This window comes from Anolis carolinensis, unplaced genomic scaffold (genome assembly GCF_035594765.1).
Source record: "Anolis carolinensis isolate JA03-04 unplaced genomic scaffold, rAnoCar3.1.pri scaffold_7, whole genome shotgun sequence".
NCBI lineage: Eukaryota > Metazoa > Chordata > Lepidosauria > Squamata > Dactyloidae > Anolis > Anolis carolinensis.
Genome location: NW_026943818.1, coordinates 36,690,733 through 36,711,470, shown reverse-complemented (window position 1 = coordinate 36,711,470; position 20,738 = coordinate 36,690,733). Strand labels below are relative to the sequence as shown.

The following is a 20,738-nucleotide window of genomic DNA, read 5'->3' as shown; positions in this document are numbered from 1 at the left end:
TTAATGATGTACTTCCAAGGTGCACGTTTGAATGGATGTTTGTGAATCGCTTTGAGAAACATTAGAAAGATGGTGCAGATATATATTGTTGAAATCATGAATCCTGAAACATTCCAGGCCCGGACTGGCTTTAGACAAGTCCCACTGGAAGGAAGAAGGGGGCAAGGAAGACATTATTCCATCTTGTCTGCTATTTCAATATAACAATATAATAATATATACTGTATATACTCGAGTATAAGACTAGTTTTTCAGCCAATTTTTTAAGACTGAAAAAGCCCCCCTCGGCTTATGAAGGTCCTGGTTGTCTTATATTTGGGTCAGCTTATACTCAAGAATATATAGTACATTTATTATTTTTCTCTATTATTATTGGTATGATTACATTTACAGTAGAGTCTCACTACAATGGTCTTGTAGCTTCCAAGCCTGGCTGCTTCCTGCATGAGGGAATCCTTTGTTGGGAGGTGTTAGCTGGGCCTGGTTGTTTCCTGTGTGGAATTCCCCTGTGTTCTGAGTGTTGTTGTTTATTTAGTGTCATGATTTTAGAGATTATATTGTTGTGTATTATTATTAGAGCACAGTAATTATTATACATTATATTGATAATTTTATATAATTTGCCTGGAACAGGATTATATGAGGCCCCTTCTACACAATGGTTTAAAATTCACACTGAAGTGGTGGTTTTTCTTTTGGTTTTTGCTGTGGCCTAGGAGGCAGCCTGGCTTTGAAACTGCAAGGCTGTTTAGTGTCAATCAAGGTGGGTCACAAAGGGGTGTATTCTGGGTTTTGGGGGTTTTTTTGGCCCCATGGAGGTTAGAGATGTGTAGTTCGTTTGTAAGAACGTAGAGACGTGGATGAGGGGTTGTGTTGTCAATTTTCTAGGTTGGGGGGCCATTAATTTTGTTGTTTTGCCCGGTGGAGCGATGCCATTCTCCTTTTATATATATAGACTAGCGGTGCCTGGCCACGCTTTGCTGTGGCGAAGTCTGGTGGTATGGGAAATAAAATATTGAGGAATTCGTGGTAGTTAAGGTAAAGGGTAAAGGTTTTCGCCTGACATTAAATCCAGTCGTGTCTGACTCTGGGGGTTGGTGCTCATCTCCATTTCTAAGCTACGTTGTCCGTAGACTCCTCCAAGGTCATGTGGCCATTGGCATGACTGCATGGAGCGCCGTTACCTTCCTGCCAGAGCGGTACGTATTGATCTACTCACATTGGCATGTTTTCGAACTGCTAGGTTGGCAGGAGCTGGGGCTAACAGCGGGCGCACACTCCGCTCATAGGATTTTTTTTTACATTTTTTTTTATTCTTCATACAGAAGAATCCGCTCCTAGGATTTGAACCTGGGACCTTTTGGTCCACAAGTTCAGCAGCTCAGTGCTTTAATACACTGTGCCATCAGGGGCCCCTTTTACACTGCCATATAATCCAGTTCAAATCAGATAATCTGTATTTTATAGACAGTGTGGAAGAGGCCTAAGTGAGGCCTAACTCTGCCTGTTCCCTGGACTGAGTGGGTTGCTAGGAGACCAAGTGGGCGGAGCTTAGCCTTCTAATTGGCAGCAATTGGATAAAAACAATTATTCATCTCCCTCAAATTAGGACTTTATTTTCCTTTTTGTTGCATGAACGTAGAGGCATGGATGAGGGGTTGTGCTGCCAAGTTTAGTGTTTCTGGGATGTGTAGTTTTGTTGTTTTGTCCTAGGCCGAAATTTCATTACCCTTTTATATATATATATAGATTGATTGATTGATGTTATTTTTAATGATCTTGCGTACATTGTAAACCCGAGGGCAAATGAGAAATGTGTAAACTGCTTGGAGTGTCTTTGCAGCTGTGGAATGGGGTGAAAAATCCCTTAAGAAAACACCCAGTTCCTTTGTAATGCCCGGTGGCTTTCGAAGCAAAGTGAACGAAACGGAAGTCAAACCAATCTGGGTCTCCTGGCTCCTGCGCCGTGACGGAACGGCGGACTCGTTCAATTTGCTGCTCCAGAGGCTGCTGCCTCGTTTTGCTCCTCCTGCGATGAATGGAATTTTCAAACAAGATAATTTGCAAACAGCGTGCACGTATTTGAAAGATGAACTCGCTGGAGATATTTGACTTGTGCAGGAGATGTTTGCTTTAATCTTTGAGAACGAGGCGGTTAGGATTTGAACGGGCCGCACGATCCTTCGGGCTCCAAGCTCTGAAGGGGTGCTATTATCGATGGTGCGGAAAAATCTTGTTTTCGATTCTTAGATGTCGATTTGTGACGGATCAGGGCTGCTGTGCGATAGGGTTTTGTGTGGCTGTATAACAGTGCAAGGGAGAAAATAGCGTCTTGTAGCATAGCTGTTGTTGTGGAGAGTTGTCTTCCACAGAGCATCTTCTGGTAAGACCTATCTCAATAGAAACTTTAGTAAGATAAAAGTTCCCCCTGACATTAAGTCCAGTCATGTCTGACTCTGGGTGTTGGTGCTCGTCTCAATTTCTAAGCCGAAGAGTTGGCGTTTTCCGTAGACACCTCCAAGGTCATGTGGCCATTGGCATGACTGCATGGAGCGCTGTTACCTTACCTATTGATCTACTCACATTTGCATGTTTTCAAACTGCTAGGTTGGCAGAAGCTGGGGCTAACAGCGGGAGCTCACTCCGCTCCCGGGATTTGAACCTGAGACCTGTAGTATTGTGCCAGTAATTTCTGTTTTGGACAGCCAGTCTGTGTTTGATGGCATCAAAGGCCGCCAAGAGGTCTGGGGGAATGCGCAAGATCATCTCCTCCCATTATTACAAGAGTTGAATGAAAAGTAATGCCTCCACCTTCGTTACTTGGGATTGGATCAGAATATTTTAATAAATCAAACGTAGAAATAATCCTTAGAATGTGCTCTTCAACTACCACTATTCACTTTTCCACATCATCATCAGACAATGGGATACATTTCTGCCAACGATGAACAAGTTTTCTGAAGCCATCACGGAAGAAGTCGACACTCTGTTTCCGCAACCGGCGTCTCACAGGACCCATCGTGCACAGATCTTTCGATAGCCAAGCAAAGCAATAATGTGACCCACACGTTCTTGTGAAATGCTGATTAGGCTTGAAATTTCTCTCTTGAGTGATACAACGATTGTCCTGAATCAATCTTGTCAACCTTTTGCTTGTGAAACTCGGTGGTTGCTGTTACAAGATGTCCAACTCTTTACTTGTCCCCACCTCAACATCTCTAAATTTACTCACCCATCGACGCACAGAACTCACATCAACACAATCACCATAAACAGCTGGCATTCATGGATGAATCTCCTTTGGGGTGACACCTTCTGCGGTCAAGAATTCACTGACTGCATGTTGCTTAAGTCTGCGCAGGGTTCCATACTTCGCACTTTAACAACACAACCGTTCAATGCTAAGGCTTCCCTGTCTGCGCAGGGTTCCATACTTCGCACTTTAACAACACAACCGTTCAATGCTAAGGCTTCCCCATCTGCGCAGGGTTCCATACTTCGCACTTTAACAATACAACCGTTCAATGCTAAGGCTTCCCTGTCTGCGCAGGGTTCCATACTTCGCACTTTAACAACACAACCGTTCAATGCTAAGGCTTCCCCGTCTGCGCAGGGTTCCATACTTCGCACTTTAACAATACAACCGTTCAATGCTAAGGCTTCCCCGTCTGCGCAGGGTTCCATACTTCGCACTTTAACAACACAACCGTTCAATGCTAAGGCTTCCCTGCCTGCGTAGGGTTCCATACTTCGCACTTTAACAATACAACCGTTCAATGCTAAGGCTTCCCTGTCTGCGCAGGGTTCCATACTTCGCACTTTAACAACACAACCGTTCAATGCTAAGGCTTCCCTGTCTGCGCAGGGTTCCATACTTCGCACTTTAACAACACAACCGTTCAATGCTAAGGCTTCCCCGTCTGCGCAGGGTTCCATACTTCGCACTTTAACAATACAACCGTTCAATGCTAAGGCTTCCCTGTCTGCGCAGGGTTCCATACTTCGCACTTTAACAACACAACCGTTCAATGCTAAGGCTTCCCTGTCTGCGCAGGGTTCCATACTTCGCACTTTAACAATACAACCGTTCAATGCTAAGGCTTCCCCGTCTGCGCAGGGTTCCATACTTCGTACTTTAACAACACAACCGTTCAATGCTAAGGCTTCCCCGTCTGCGCAGGGTTCCATACTTCGCACTTTAACAATACAACCGTTCAATGCTAAGGCTTCCCCATCTGCGCAGGGTTCCACTGATGAGCTTTCCTTCTCCTTCGATCTTCTGGAGCTTGGCCTCTCTCACCCACTCCGATCTCATCTCACACATTTTTTCCAGCGACTCCTTGTCAAGAGAAGATGGGTAACAAGCTCTAAAGCATCCCCTGTGATTCTGTTCTGCCCTGACATTTTGTTGCGGAGGTGGAGAAGATCCGCCCGAGCTTTCATTCCTCCAACTAGGGCTCCTTGAGCCTTGGTTCGTCGCCTCCTCCTTTTGTCCTCGGCAACATCCTCCTCGCCTCCCGCTCTGCTCTTCTGGCAACTACAAAAGGGAGAGGATGTTTCAGTATCCTCTTCGACTGAGCCTGTGTGGGGAGCATCAAACGCTTTGGAGAGACAAACCGTTTGCCTTTTGACTCACAGGGAAGGCGTTGCATCTTCCGCCTGTGAAGATGTCTCCGCGTTTGCCTGTTTTTCTCTGACCTTGGATTAGTCAGAACAACCCAGGCTGGGTTCGTGCTGCCACCTTCGCACACCGTTTTGGTTGAAGCCTATGCATAGAATCATGGGATCGGAAGGGACCCTCAGGGCCATCCAATCCAGCCCCCTTCCAGCAGGCAAGAAAAGCACCATCAAAATCTTTCTCGGCAGCCTTGTCCAGCTCATATTTTACTAGTTTGTTTGCAAGAAGACCTTGTCAGTGGCCTTACTGCAATCAAGATATGCTACATCCATAGAACAGAATCTCTTTGTGTTAACTGTGTTATGAATAACTTTTCAATAATTTGAAAGCATAGTTTCTATGATTCTATGATTGTAGGTTCTTTTTATTGCAATGATAACTCTGGGCCAAACTTGCCATGCAGACCCGATATGCCCAGATTTGAATACTGGTGGCTTTGGAAGGCAATTGGCCCGGACATTTGGGAGTAGTAGTGTAAAGATGTCAGGAAAGGGGAGAAATCTTTTTTAAAAATCCCACCTCTGACACCGATTGCGGAGATTAATTAATTATTATATATTTTATATCTGCTACCACCGGTTATTAAAGATATTTATTTACACTGCCACCAGAGGTAAAAATGTTTATAATGCGGCCACCAGATGTTAAGGGGATTATCAACTCTTGCCACCACTATTGGAAGATTTAGCCACTGGCTACTTAGACTTTTAAAATTTTATGTTTCTTCTTTCTTCTTCTTGTTTATTCTTGATGTGTGTATATATGACAGAGACTGAGATGTTTGAGAGAACAATAACACGTTTATTGAGGCACAAGCTTAATGGTTACAATTCTCACTTAGAGGCACTTTGATTGACAGTTGCAAAGCTAGATTGAGGTGATTCAAACTTCTTAAAATGTCACTTCTTTCTTTACTACTCTAAACTGCAGTCACCCTATGAATTTCAGTCACAGACTATCTGTTCCTTATCTGGAAACAGACTACCTTAAAATAAGTCACCAAACTTATTCTAAACTTGACTCAAAATCCAACCTTTGAGCCACCCCGATTCTCCAACTGAGAATCAGCCTTCCCTGTGCTTCAACAGAACACAGACTACCTTAAAATAAGTCACCAAACTTATTTTAAATAGACTCAAAATGACCAATTGAGTCTCCCTTGATCCCTTCAACCAGGATCAGCCTTCCCTGAGCTTCACCAGAGCCCAGACTCTAAAATCAACCTTCCCCGTGGTTCCCTGACCACAGACTGAGTTTCCTTCCAAATTCTACTCTCTCTTCAGCTAAACCAGTTGGCTCCGCCCCCTTCTCAGTGGCAATGAACTCATGGTGCAGAGTAACTGAAATATTAACTCTTTTTAAAACACAGTTAAACATGGCATCTGTAAATGAAAAAAACACACTTCATTACAAGTAGGTACTGGGATTTATAGTTTACCTGCAATGAATGAGCACTTCATGTTGGAAAAATGTCATCCTGTACTGCTTAAGTTTCTAGAAAAAGAGTTAGGGACACCTTCTTCAGTTCCATGCATGCTTTGATTACGTTTTACTATTGTTTCCTCCCTCATGTCCTGTTTAGGTCAACCCCACCCTTTGATGCTTTAGAAATGTGATCTCTCCTAGGGCTTTGACATAACTTCCCCCAATTTGGCCTTTTGGAATGTTTATAGCCCTAGAGAAGAAGCGACCCAGGAGGCTTGGTCGCCATTCTTGCTTCCTGCTTTGTTCCAGAGAGAGGACGCATTCTGTCCGCTTTTATAGTCAAGATGTAGCTATCTATATCTTTGTTATTTTGATCCGTCTATGTGTATTAGAACAGGATAGATTAGCTAGTTAGCTCCAAACCTTTTCTATCCATCAATGGATTTCTTTTTACCTCAATAAATGCTTTTAAACTTTAAAGCTAAATTTGCATTCCTTTGCCTTCCTGAAGACACAGAGGCCTTCCAAAACTCACACCGCATAAGTCTCACTGCTGCATTTTTTACTCTGCTATTTTAATGGGAATTTACCTCATAAAGGGGGTGATTAGAGCTTAACGGCTCGTCAATTCCCAACACTTTGAACCCCACCGATGATGGACCAGGACCAAACTTGGCACACAGAGCCCCCATAACCAATAGAACATATTGGACAAGTTTGGGGGAAAGGGAGTTATAGTTCACCCGCATCCAGAGAAACTGACCCACACCGACAATGGACCAGGACCAAACTTCGCACAGAGAATCCTCATGACCAACTGAACACACTGCAGGGGTTTGTGGGAATGGACCTTGATTCTGGGAGTTGTAGTTCCTCATCCAAAGAGCACTGAATCCAGCCAACGACGGATCCGGACCACACTTGGTACACAGACCCAAAATGGCCAACGTTGAATAATGGCAGGGTTCGGGGAGGATTGACCCACGATTCTGTGAATTGTAGTTCGCCTACTCCAAACACTATACATAACATTCAAAGACAAATTATGCCTTTTTCCCACCTCCGCACTTTAACAACACAACCATTCAATGCTAAAGCTTCCCGCCAAATGAAACTGTAGAGGAGAGTCTACTGAACAAACCAGTATCCCCGGTATCCTTCCCCAGTATCTCTTTTTTCCGAGGCTTTAATAGTGAAATAAAACAAGAAGGGGAACCTCTCTTCCATACAAGTCTTATACTTGTAGCATCCCTTCCCATGGTGAAATGGAAACCCAGTCGCTCCTCATTGGCATTCCTCGCAGGCTTTGCACCAGGGCGTTTGTAAATCTCGGTAACGCTGTTTACTTTTGGAAAGAAATTGGGTCGATACCCCAAGCTTTTTTCATAATTAAAAATGCGTATCCCTGCAATGCCCGATTGATTTCTCCATCTCTTCGGCGACGGCCTTGGAGGAACCAGTAAATTTGGGGCTTTCCGCAGCGTGCGAGCGGCTTTTCCTGAGCAGTGATTACTTTTCTACTTGGCCCGATCTGTCAGTCGGAGCACTCCCCTAATTCATTCGCGGGATAATGTCGACAGGCCTGATATGGGAAGGATGTGCGCTTTGGGTCTCGAGATGGAGATGTGGGGATGCAGATTTCTTGACAGGAGCGTAATCTTTTTGTCTGCTTCAGTTAACCGTTTGCAGCTTTGCTTTGATTTATGAGCTGGTTGAAGTGGAGCTGGGCATTTCACAGGGTGGAGGGGCAGAGAAATCCTTTTGCAACCCGTTTTGACTCAGCAGGAGTCTCAGAGTGACTCTGATGGGGATTGTGGGATTCAGGTTCCAGATGTTCAAGATGATGGGATTCAGGTTCAAGATGACTGATGGGAATTATGGGATTCAGGTTCAGAGGGTCCCTGCTGTCAGAGATGAGGAGCAGGGAGGCATTCCCATGGCAGGGAATGGTGTTGATGATACTTGAGATGATACTGAAGCTATTCAGGTGCAGTTAGATAACGTGAAGACAGAGGCTGCTGCTAATGAGCTGTCTGGCCTTGAGGAAACGGCATCTCTGGATCGAGCTGGCCGTCTGGAATTCAAGAGTGTTAGAACAGCAAACAAGAGAGAGGTCAGAGGCCAAAGAAATGGATTCATGCTATGCAGGGAATATTAAAAAGGTGTGCTTGAGAGAGAAACCTTTATCAAAAGCAACATCTCGTTTGGAGTCAAGAAGCAATCTTTTGCTTTTCCGGATTATCTTGCAGCTTTGTGTATTCAAGTTTATGGGACTTCGTCATGCATTAATGAAATCTTGTTTTATGCCTAATGTTTTCTTGGATTATTCTTTATAGCCTTGGTTTTGCAACATTCTTTTGGAACTTTACTTTTGCTTTTAAGAACTATTATTTCCTATGTATGCGGTGGGCGGTGTATGTTATGTATGTATGTGTGTATGTGGCAGCTTTCTGATTGGCCACCACTATCACAGGCCACTGTGACCACCAGGAACGACGGACCTGGCCCAAACTTGATACGCTTAACCCCCCATGATGCACTTTATGTCCTGGTGCCATTTGTGGGACAATGGACCATGGGTGATGAGATATGTAGTACTTTCAATCGCTACGACTCCCACAGGCCACTGTGATACCCACCAGTGACATAACTTGGCAGACAGAACCCCCCTGACCCCCTTTACACCCTGGTGCAGTTTGGGGCAGGATATACCATGGATGATGGGATTTGCAGTACCTTTACTCACTTTCTGAGACCACTGCAACTGCCACAAATGACTCATCAAGACCAAACTTGAAACACAGACCGCCCATGACCCACTCTATACCCTAGTGAAGTTTGGAGGACAATGCACCATGGACGATGGGAATTGCAATACCTTCACTCACTTCCTGAGAACATTGCGACCCCCACCAATGCCTGAACAAGACCAAACTTGGCACATAGAGCCCCCATGTCCTACTCTACACCGGGGTGCTGTTTGGAGGGGCATGGACCATGGATGATGGAATTTGCAATACCTTCACTGGCTTCCTTCGAGCACTGTGACTCCCACCAATGACGAATCAGTACCAAACTTGGCACACAGAGGCCCCATTACCCACTCTATATCCTGGTGTGGTTTGGAACAGTTTCATCCCTGCATGATGGGAACTGCAGTATCTTCACTCACTTCCTGAGACCACTGCAACCTCCACCAATGTCTGATCAAGACCAAACTTGACACGTACAGTACCCATGACCTACTATACATCCTGGTGCTGTTTGGAGTGGGATGGACCATGGATGATGGGACTTGCATTGGGAGTTGTAGTTCACCTGCACCCACTGAACCCAGCTGACATTGGATCTACACTAAATTTGGAACACAGGGAAACAATGCCTTTCTCAAATGACCCGGGCACCACCGGGTCCCCAAGCTAGTTTCCTAATAAACTACAAAAGACTTCAACCTGTGTACAGCCTAGTGTATTTAGCAAGGTGAAGCTAACCTGAGGTGTGACACAACCCTCCTTCCTTTGAAGTTAAGGAGACACCCTCCTTTTCAAAATTATTTTGAGTGATGCCTTCCACTTAAACATAAGAAAAAGGCTCATTATCTCCCTCAGTGAGATATCCAGGTTGTAAAGGGGCATCTGGAGATATGCCCAAGGCCAACCAATAATATAATATATCGTAGATACATACTAGCCCGGCCACAAGTTGCTGTGGAGTTGTCCTAAGTGGGTTTTTGTTTGTGGAGGCAAGTGTGAATGTTGTAATTAGTCATCTTGATTAGCATTGAATGAGCTTGCAGCTTCAAAGCGTGGTTGTTTATTCTCTGGGGGAATCCTTTGTTGGGAGGTGTTAGCTGGCTCAGGTTGTTTCAATGTTCTAGATCATCCAACGCATTTTTGTAGTCAATGTTTTCAAAATATCGTGATATTTTGGTGCTAAATTCGTAAATACAGTAATTGCTACGTAGTATTACTGTGCATTGAACTACTTTTTCTGTCAAATCTGTTGTAAATCATGATGTTTTGGTGCTTAATTTGTAAAATCATAACCTAATTTGATGTTGAATAGGCTTTTCCTTAATCTCTCCTTATTATCCAACATATTCGCTTATCCAACGCTTTGCCGGCCCGTTTATGTTGGATAAGTGAGACTCTACTGTAATAATGATACAGTATTATAATTGTATATTTATATTACATGCAATATTACTAATAATATTACAATATAGTAGTATGGTACAATATAGTAATATATAATGCTTATATTGTGTTATATTAATAATATAATATATTGTATGTAACTATAACTTGTAAGTTGCCTTGAGTCCCCTTCTTGGTGAGAAGGGCGGGATATTAATGTCAATAATAATAATAATAATAATAATAATAATAATAATAATATCCAGGTTTCAAATAGGCATCTGGAGATATTCTTGTCACTAATAATAATAATAATAATAATAATAATAATAATAATAATAATATCCAGGTTGCTAAGGGCATCTGAAGATATGTCCAAGGCCTACCGATAGTATAATATATTGTATAATACATATAATATTGATAATAATATTATAATGTAATACAATATAATAATAATGATACAGTATTATAATTGTATATTTCTATTACATGTAATATTACTAATAATATTGCAATATAGTAGTATAGTACAATATAGTAATATATAATGCTTATATTGTGCTATATTAATAATATAATATATTGTATGTAACTATAACTTGTAAGTCGCCCTGAGTCCCCTTCAGGGTGAGAAGGGTGGGATATTAAGGTAATTTATTGCCAGTATTGTGCTATGCTAATAATATAATATTGTATGTAAATTTAATTTGTAAGCCGCTCTGAGTCCCCTTCGGGGTGAGAAAGGCAGGATATAAATGTATTAAATAAATAAATAAATATTAATGTCAATAATAATAATATCCAGGTTTCAAACGGGCATCTGGAGATATAAATGTTGCTAATAATAATAATAATAATAATAATAATAATAATAATAATAATAATAGACATTAACAAAATTACGATCTGCCAGCTGCAAAAGGCCACCCTGCTGGGATCTGCGCGCATCATCCGAAAATACATCACACAGTCCTAGACACTTGGGAAGTGTTCGACTTGTGATTTTGTGATATGAAATCCAGCATATCTATCTTGTTTGCTGTGTCATAATAAAATAATAATAATAATAATAATAATAATAATAATAATAATAATAATAATAATAATAATAATATGCATTATAATGGCAGCATAGGGGAGATCCCAGTTTGAGTGGCTTCTGAGCCCTAAAACCTTAGACCAGTCACTCTTATTTATTTGACACACTTGTTATGAAGATGTAGTGCAAGGCATATCAGATAACTTGTGCTCATTTGGAGAGAAGTGAGATAAAATATACAGAAATAAATCAGGGACTCAGACTTGGGACCAGTTTTTTGTCACGTTGGGTCTGTGGATGCGTTGTTAGCTCTCATTATTACTGTAGTTGGTCCTCGTGAGGACTATAAGAAGAGAACATTGTTGCTTGGAGGTTTTAACAGCCATGCTGAACAGGTAAACTCAAGGGTATACAGACAATCCTGAAAGTGCTCCCAGCTCATTCTCTGCCATGTGTGTCTGAATGCAAAGTTTCTTTCCGTGATCTCTGATTAGTAAAAAATTATGTCTCTGGGAAACAACTGCGAGAAGCAACCAATTTGTCTCAGTGCCTTCAAAGTTCTGCTTCCGGCCCATTTGACAATGGCACGTTTTGTTTATGTGTTTTATGCTGTTGTATATTTATTGTTTATATTGTTTTAATTCATGTACTATGTTTTCCTGGGCTCGTCCCCATGTGAGCCTCCCTGAGTCCTTTCGGGGAAGATGGTGGTGGGAAATAAGAATAAAATTATTATTATTATTATTATTATTATTATTATTATTATTATTATTATTATTTTATTATGTCACAGCAAACAAGATAGATATGCTGGATTTCATATCACAAAATCACATCGAACACTTCTCAAGTTGTTATTATTATTATTTTTATACTACTAGCTGAGCCCGGCCACGTGTTGCTGTGTCTTATGGGAATGCCTTGTTGGCCAGGTGGAATAGCAGTGAATAGCCTTGCAGCCTCAAAAGCCTGGCTGTACCCCAGTGCCATTGTGGCTGAGGGGGTTGCTAGGAGACTAAGTGGGCGAGGCCTAAAGGGGGCAGGGCCTACCCTTCTGACCAGCAACCAGGGTTGAAAACGGCTCTTCCTCGTTCTCTAATTTGGACTTTATTTTCAATGTTTTTTTGTTTGAAAGACATAGCTTGGATGGCTATGTCTTTTGTGGCCAAATTTGGTGTAATTGGTCAGTGGTTTTGTTGTTTACTCAGTCCTACAAACGTACATTACATTTTATATATATAGATTATTATTGTTTCCCTTTCTGTTTTTAGATCACCCAAGAAGCTGGAGAGTTCATGATCACGTTCCCCTACGGATACCATGCAGGCTTCAACCATGGCTTCAATTGTGCGGAATCCACCAACTTTGCCACGCTGCGTTGGATCGACTATGGAAAGATGGCTACCCAAGTAAGTTCCGGGGATTTCCCCGGTTAGATATCAATGGATATAACCCAATAGTTACAATATAATATATTGTACATGCATATAATATTAATAATATTATAATGTAATGCAATATAATGATGATGATGATGATGATGATGATTATTATTATTATTATTATTATTATTATTATTATTTTTCGATCTTGGCCTTAATTGCATTTGTTCTGATGGCTTGCTCCTGGGCTGCAAGGATCAGGCCTTCTGTCTCCTTCTTCGGTGTCCCATTGGTGAGCCATAGCCAGGTCTTCTTATCAGCTTTTCCTTCAATTTTGTCAAGGAACTGTCCATACAAGGCTTTGTTGTGCCAGCTGTCAGCTCTAGTTTGTAGTGCAGTTTTCTTGTACTGATTCTTTGACTGCTGTGCTTTGAGGAGTTTCTGGTTTTTGACCTTAATCAAAGCAGGTTCTTCACTTTGACTAAACACTTGGGAAGTGTTTGACTTGTGATTTTGTGATACCAAATCCAGCATATAGATCTCGTTTGCTGTGTCATACTATGTCTTTATGTCAATAATAATAATAATCACACACTAATGATAATAATAATAGTAATCACTTGGGAAGTGTTCAACTTGTGATTTTGTGATACGAAATCCAGCATATAGCTCTCGTTTGCTGTGTCATACTATGTCTTTGTGTCAGTAATAATAATAATAATCACACACTAATGATAATAATAATACTAATAATCACTTGGGAAGTGTTTGACTTGTGATTTTGTGACACGAAATCCAACATATCTATCTTGTTTGCTGTGTCATACTATGTTGTTGTGTCAATAATAATAATACACTATTATAATGGTATATTTATATTATATGTAATATTAGTAATAATATAATACTGAACTAAGGTCTACGTACAAGGCTGTTGGAAGAATGGAATTAAGTAGCTATATATTTTAAGCTTATATAATGTGTTTTTATTAATTACTGTTAATTATTTTAGATGTGTTGTTGATTTTTATTGATTGTATCTGGGCATTGAATTTTGCCAGTTGTTGTAAGCCGCCGCGAGTCCCCTAGGGTGAGAAAGGCGGGGTAAAAATGTTGTAATAATAATAATAATAATAATAATAATAATAATAATAATAATATAATGTTATAGTACAATATAGTAATATATAATGCTTATATTGTGCTATACGAATAATATAATATATTGTATGTACATACTAGCTGTGCCCGGCCACGCGTTGCTGTGGCAAAGTGGTGGTGGTATTGGTTAAAAATTGTTGTGTAATTTTTATTTGACGTTATTTGCAATTTTTTAAATTAATTTTATTGTAAGTTATATTTGTATTTATTATATTTTATTATTTTCTTGTATTATTTTTAGTTATTTTCTGTTATTATAGTATTTTATTGTATTAATTTTTAGTGTTTTTTATTGTTTTTTATTGGGTTGCTAGGAGACCAAGTTGGAGGAGCTTAGCCTTCTAACTGGCAGCAATTGGATAAAAACAATTATTCCTCTCCCTTCTTTTTGTTGTATCAACCTAGAGGCGTGGATGATGGGTTGTGTTGTCAAATTTCGAGGTTGGGGGCCCTGTAGTTTTGTTGTTTTGTGGGTCGCCGTGATGCCATCACTCTTTTATATATATAGATGGCTTGTAACTCTAAAAATGGAGTTTCTTAGAATTGCAGGTGTACCTTATGCATTTTTGCTGTTGGTGGCAGTACTAAAATTGGGGTCCGTCTTCCAATTGATGCATCTTCCAACGGAAGAAATATGCTTATATCTCAGTTCCTCCTTTCCTCGTTGATACTCTGTCGAAAGATAGAAAGCTGGAGAGAAAACCTATTGAATTTCATTTTGTCGTTTGAAATTATGGATTCCTGAGATGAGATGCCGTCTTCTGTTTGTAAACAGATGGACTTCTTTGGGGAGTGTCTTACAGCCATGGTTGGAAACCCTTCCAGACCTACTGCTGCCAAAACATTAATTCATCACGTTCTATTAATTCAATTGCGGCTGCATCCATTTTTTTTCCCTGTAAGAAGCTGAATGTGGTTATCTCTGACGATCCCTCTCTCCTTCAGATTGTATCTTCAAAAAGGAGCCCATTAAATCAATTAAGGGAGAAGGGGAGAGCCAACCCAAGGGCATCCAGGGAATTTCGTAGCCAAGTGGGCATTTGAACCCAAGCTTCTCAAATGCTACTTCAGCACTCTCTCTTGGCCAAAGTTTCCAACATATGTCACTCCTGGCTTCGGAAAGTAGAGGTGCTGCCACTAATTGTCAATAGCAGCTGTTTTTAGTTTTGCAGAAGTCGGCATTCCTTGAATATCCCCCCACCCCCATTCCGTAACATTTCGGAAGAAGAAAGAAAATGTGGAATGCTGGAAAAAAGTGAAGTTCATCATCTCCCTTTATTACCATATAGTCACCACTGCATACTAGTCGCACGCCCCATTTTTTGAGTGTCAACATTGGTATTTTTGTATTCCTCATATACTAGTCGCAGGGCTGTTTGGGATTGATCCTTCCTCCTCTGAGCTTTCTTTTTCCTGTGTTCCACAAAGGAAAATCCAGTTCATCATCTCCCTTGATTACTGTATAGTCACCTCTACGTACTAGTTGGATGCCCCATTTTTTGAGTGTCAACATTGGTATTTTTGTATTCCTCGTATAATAGTCGCAGGGCTGTTTGGGATTGATCTTTTTTTAGCTGAGCTTTCTCTTTCTTATGTTCCACAAAGGAAAATCTAGTTCATCATCCCCCTTTATTACTGTATAGTCACTACTGCGTACTAATTGCATGCCCCATTTTGTGAGTGTCAACACTGGTATTTTTCAATTCATTGTATAATAGTTGCAGGGCTGTCTGGGGTTGATCCTTCCTCCGCTGAGCTTTCTCTTTCCTGTGCTCCACAAAGGAAAATCCAGTTCATCGTCTCCCTTGATTACCATATAGTCACCTCTACGTACTAGTTGCATTCTCCATTTTGTGAGTGTCAACGCTGGTATTTTTGTATTCCTCGTATAATAGTCGCAGGGCTGTTTGGGATTGATCCCTCCTCTGCTGAGCTTTCTCTTTCTTGTGTTCCACAAAGGAAAATCCAGTTCATCATCTCCCTTGATTACTGTATAGTCACTGCTGCGTACTAGTCGCACGCCCCATTTTTTGAGTGTCAACATTGATATTTTTGTATTCCTCGTATAATAGTCGTAGAACCATTTGGGGCTGATCCTTTCTCTGCTGAGCTTTCTCTTTCCTATGTTCCACAAAGGAAAATCCAGTTCACTCTTCCACAGCCTGCTCCTTTGATGCCTCTTTAATTTGGTCAGTAGTAGTAGGAGTTGTTACTTCTCAGCCAAACCGTCCATGCTATCCATGACATTTGTTCGTAGGATCTCAGTTGTCAGTTATTTCTGCCTGAAATGAGAAAATGGCTGGTCTTGGGCCTTTGGTTGTTGGGGATTGAATAACCTATAGTGTGCTATAGAAACTATAGTCCAGTTCTGTGGTTTCGTAGTCCAACTGAGACCTGTACCTGACTTGATGTTGCCGTAGTTTAGATTTAATAGTTATAAAACTAACAGTTTAAACACATTTGGAGGCCGAAAACCTCACTCGATTGCCGAGTTTCGAAACCTCACAGTTCATTGTGGCAAAACCCAGGGGGTGGTGGGGGGCGGTTTGTCATGGAAATTCTGACAAGTGCCTTAACTACGGCAGTGCCAGCGGGCGACTGCTCTAATATTAAAAGCAATTTGGGGCTTAGCCATGTGTTCACAAACAAGTGACATTTGGGAAGTGGCGTCTTGAGATTGAGGCGCCGTGCTTGCATTGTCGGGCGCTGTAGCGTGAAATTACCGAACAAGCGGAGAGATGGGGAGACTTTTCAAGACACTCTGGAAAGAAGGAGCTTGGAGAGTTGCACACATTGCAAGGACCTGCACTTCTCTCGGCTTCCCCTTTTGCTGCATACCAACTCGTTGATGCTTTGGCTTTTAGAACTTTTCCAGTTGCTATTCCTTTTACCCTTTCCCTGCTGATGGATCCCCCTCAACTCAGCCTTCGCAGGAAGTTGTCCTCGTCACAGTTAGACTAGGCGTCTTGTTCTTTCCATCAATGTCTGCCAGTTGGAGCTGATGGAAATCATGGAATCATGGAATCCTAGATATCACTATGATACTTCATCTTGTTGAGTGGAAATCATCTATCGGACCTCAACAGACTGAAAGCCAAAACTAAGGTCACAACAACATCTGTTATAGAACTCCAATATGCCGATGATAACGTAGTCTGTGCGCATTCAGAAGAAGACCTACAAGCCACTTAAAACACCTTTGCAGAAGCATACAAGAAGCTTGGCCTCTCATTGAACATTGGGAAAACCTCCAGCAGTCACCAACCAATCTCTCTACAATGTCAGAAATACCGCTTAATGGTGTGACATTAGAAAATGTTGACCATTTCTGCTCCCTCCACAGAAGTCAACATTGACACTGAAATACAATACTGTCTGAGCTCTGCGAGTGCAACATTTCGCCGAATGAAGCAGAGACTGTTTGAGGATCATGTTGTGACTCAGCCTTTGCCTTTGTGTGACTCTGATGAGGATTCTGGGTTATATGTGCATAATGATGGGATTCAGGATGGATTTGAAGATGACTCTGATGCTGGGAATTATAGGAGCGTTCCGGCTGTGGGAAATGAAGAGCAGTGAGTTGTTCCCATGGGAATAAATCATGATGCTGGCACTTTAACAACACAACTGTTCAATGCTAAGTCTTCCCTGTCTGCGCAAGGTTCCATACTTTGCATTTTAACAACACAACCGTCCAATGCTAAGGCTTCCCCGTCTGTGCAGGGTTCCGTACTTCGCACTTGAACAACACAACCGTTCAATGCTAAGGCTTCTCTGTCTGCGCAGGGTTCCGTACTTCGCACTTTAACAACACAACCGTTCAATGCTAAGGCTTCTCTGTCTGCGCAGGGTTCCGTACTTCGCTCTTTAACAACACAACCGTCCAATGCTAAGGCTTCTCTGTCTGCGCAGGGTTCCGTACTTCGCTCTTTAACAACACAACCGTCCAATGCTAAGGCTTCTCTGTCTGCGCAGGGTTCCGTACTTCGCACTTTAACAACACAATCGTTCAATGCTAAGGCTTTCCCGTCTGCGCAGGGTTCCAGACTTCGCTCTTTAACAACACAACCGTTCAATGCTAAGGCTTTCCTGTCTGTGCAGGGTTCCATACTTCGCACTTTAACAACACAACCGTTCAATGCTAAGGCTTCTCTGTCTGCGCAGGGTTCCATACTTCGCACTTTAACAACACAACCGTTCAATGCTAAGGCTTCTCTGTCTGTGCAGGGTTCCATACTTCGCTCTTTAACAACACAACCGTTCAATGCTAAGGCTTCTCTGTCTGTGCAGGGTTCCATACTTCGCTCTTTAACAACACAACCGTTCAATGCTAAGGCTTCTCTGTCTGTGCAGGGTTCCATACTTCGCTCTTTAACAACACAACCGTTCAATGCTAAGGCTTCTCTGTCTGTGCAGGGTTCCATACTTCGCACTTTAACAACACAACCGTTCAATGCTAAGGCTTCTCTGTCTGTGCAGGGTTCCATACTTCGCTCTTTAACAACACAACCGTTCAATGCTAAGGCTTCTCTGTCTGTGCAGGGTTCCATACTTCGCACTTTAACAACACAACCGTTCAATGCTAAGGCTTCCCCGCCTGCGCAGGGTTCCATACAGAGAAGGCAATGACCCAGGTAGATGTTTCAGAAATGCCAGAATTTGAGTTGCCAGGATGTTTTCCTTTTGCCTTGCTAGCAGCGCATTCTGCACTGTGCCACCGTTGAGCGATGATCCAGGCGCCTCCAGCAAGCAGGGCTCATCACTCACCGGACCGACGGCGCTGCTAACTACGGCAGAGCCCAATTTGGCCGGGCCTTCGAAGCCGCGTACGCGAGGGGAACTTAATGATCGGCTCATTAGGAACAAGTTCCGCTGTAATTGTCGGACAAGCATCAGTATTAGCCGGGAAAGGGCACTTCGGCAGTCAGGCTTCAAGGTGCGGCGTTTGCTGCTGAGAATGGACCTGAGAGGATTCCTAAGTAGGTCGGCGAAAACACTCTAATTTAACTGGCAAATTGGTCTACCGAGCATTAGAAAGTCCATCCAGGAGCAGGTCGGGATTTCAGACTTAATGATTTTCCTTCTAATGGCTCTTTTGCTCTCCTTGGTGAGTGCGGAGGGATGTGGCATCCTTTGCAGAATTGTAGATGGCCTACTCTGTCTGTTCTAACGTGTGAATTTTAACCTTCATTTTAATGGCATGGTCTTCTGTTATACGAGGGTTGAATGAAAAGTAATGCCTCCACCTTCGTTACTTGGGTTTCAATGCTAAGGCTTCTCCGTCTGCGCAGGGTTCTATATTTCAACCTTTAACAACACAACCATTCAATGCTAAGGCTTTGGACACTTCCCAAGTGTCTAGGACACTTATTATTATTATTATTATTATTATTATTATTATTATTATTATTTTATTTTATGAGACAGCAAACAAGATAGACATGTTGGATTTCGTATCACAAAATCACAAGTCGAACACTTCCCAAGTGTCTAGGACTGTGTGATGTATTTTCAGATGATGCGCGCAGATCCCAGGCGGGTGGCCTTTTGCAGTTGGCAGATCGCAATTTTGTCAATGTCTATTGTTTCCAAATGCCGGCTGAGATCTTTTGGCACGGCACCCAATGTGCCCATCACCACCGGGACCACCTGCACTGGTTTCTGCCAGAGTCTTTGAAGTTCGATCTTGAGGTCCTGATATCGAGTCCTGATATCGGCTGAGTTTTTCCTGTTGTTTTTCGTCAATGCGACTGTCACCTGGGATGGCAACATCAATGATCCAAACCTTTTTCTTTTCCACAACTGTGATGTCTGGTGTGTTGTGTTCCAGAACTTTGTCAGTCTGGATTTGGAAGTCCCACAGTATCTTTGCGTGCTCATTTTCCAAGACTTTTGCAGGTTTGTGATCCCACCAGTTCTTTGCTGCTGGGAGGTGGTACTTGAGGCATAAGTTCCAATGGATCATTTGGGCCACATAGTTGTGCCTCTGTTTGTAGTCTGTCTGTGTGATTTTCTTACAGCAGCTGAGGATATGATCAATGGTTTCGTCAGTTTCCTTGCACAGTCTGCATTTTGGGTCATCAGCTGATCTTGGCCCTAATTGCATTTGTTCTGATGGCTTGCTCCTGGGCTGCAAGGATCAGGCCTTCTGTCTCCTTCTTCAGGGTCCCATTCATGAGCCAGAGCCAGGTCTTCTCCTTATCAGCTTTTCCTTCAATTTTGTCAAGGAACTTTCCATGCAATTTTTTGTTGTGCCAGCTGTCAGCTCTAGTTTGTAGTGCAGTTTTCTTGTACTGGTTTTTTGTCTGTTGTGTTTTGAGGAGTTTTTGATTTTTGACTTCAATCAAAGCAGGTTCTTCACTTTGCTTTACATATTCTGCCAGGGCATGTTCTTCTTCTTTTACTGCTTGTTTTACTTGTAAGAGTCCTCTGCCCCCTGATCTTCTAGGCAGATATAGCCGGTCAACATCACTGCGGGGGGTGCAGTGAATGATGATGATGATAATGATGATTATTATTTAGCAAGCTTGGCTGAAGTCACGTTTCTGGCATGACAAAGCCAGAGAACTGGCATTTCTGGAGCCATGTTACAAGTGGGGGAAACATGCATAGTTCACAAGATGTTCAGCAGCATCGAATGTAGCCTGCTGTTTTGGGCTTTTGTGACTCAAAAATGCGAGTCGTGACGACTACTGATGGATCCTGGCACAGTCTTAGTCTAGTCCTAGACAAAACCCGGGCTCTAAGCCACCCACAAATGCTTCCCTGGCTCTGTTGTTGATGAACCGCCTTGCCATTCAGTTTTGTCCTGCTGCTTTCTGTGTACCTGCTTACTTTGCCTGCCCGGCTGTTTTTAATTTGAGCTCTTAGAATTGATTCCTCCCTCCCGCAACCCTTACAGCCGGCAGCAGCGG

The 20,738-nt window shown here is 42.2% G+C and overlaps 1 protein-coding gene across 2 annotated transcripts in view; it reads left to right on the top strand.

Annotated features, from left to right (window-relative positions):
- kdm4b (lysine demethylase 4B) overlaps window positions 1-20,738 on the top strand; it is a 210,919-nt gene that overhangs the window by 81,504 nt on the left and 108,677 nt on the right. For both annotated transcript variants that reach the window (XM_008122219.3, XM_016998043.2), the window contains exon 7: window positions 12,553-12,690. In XM_008122219.3, coding sequence (XP_008120426.1) covers window positions 12,553-12,690 — 138 coding nt within the window. The remainder of the gene's footprint in view (window positions 1-12,552; window positions 12,691-20,738) is intronic.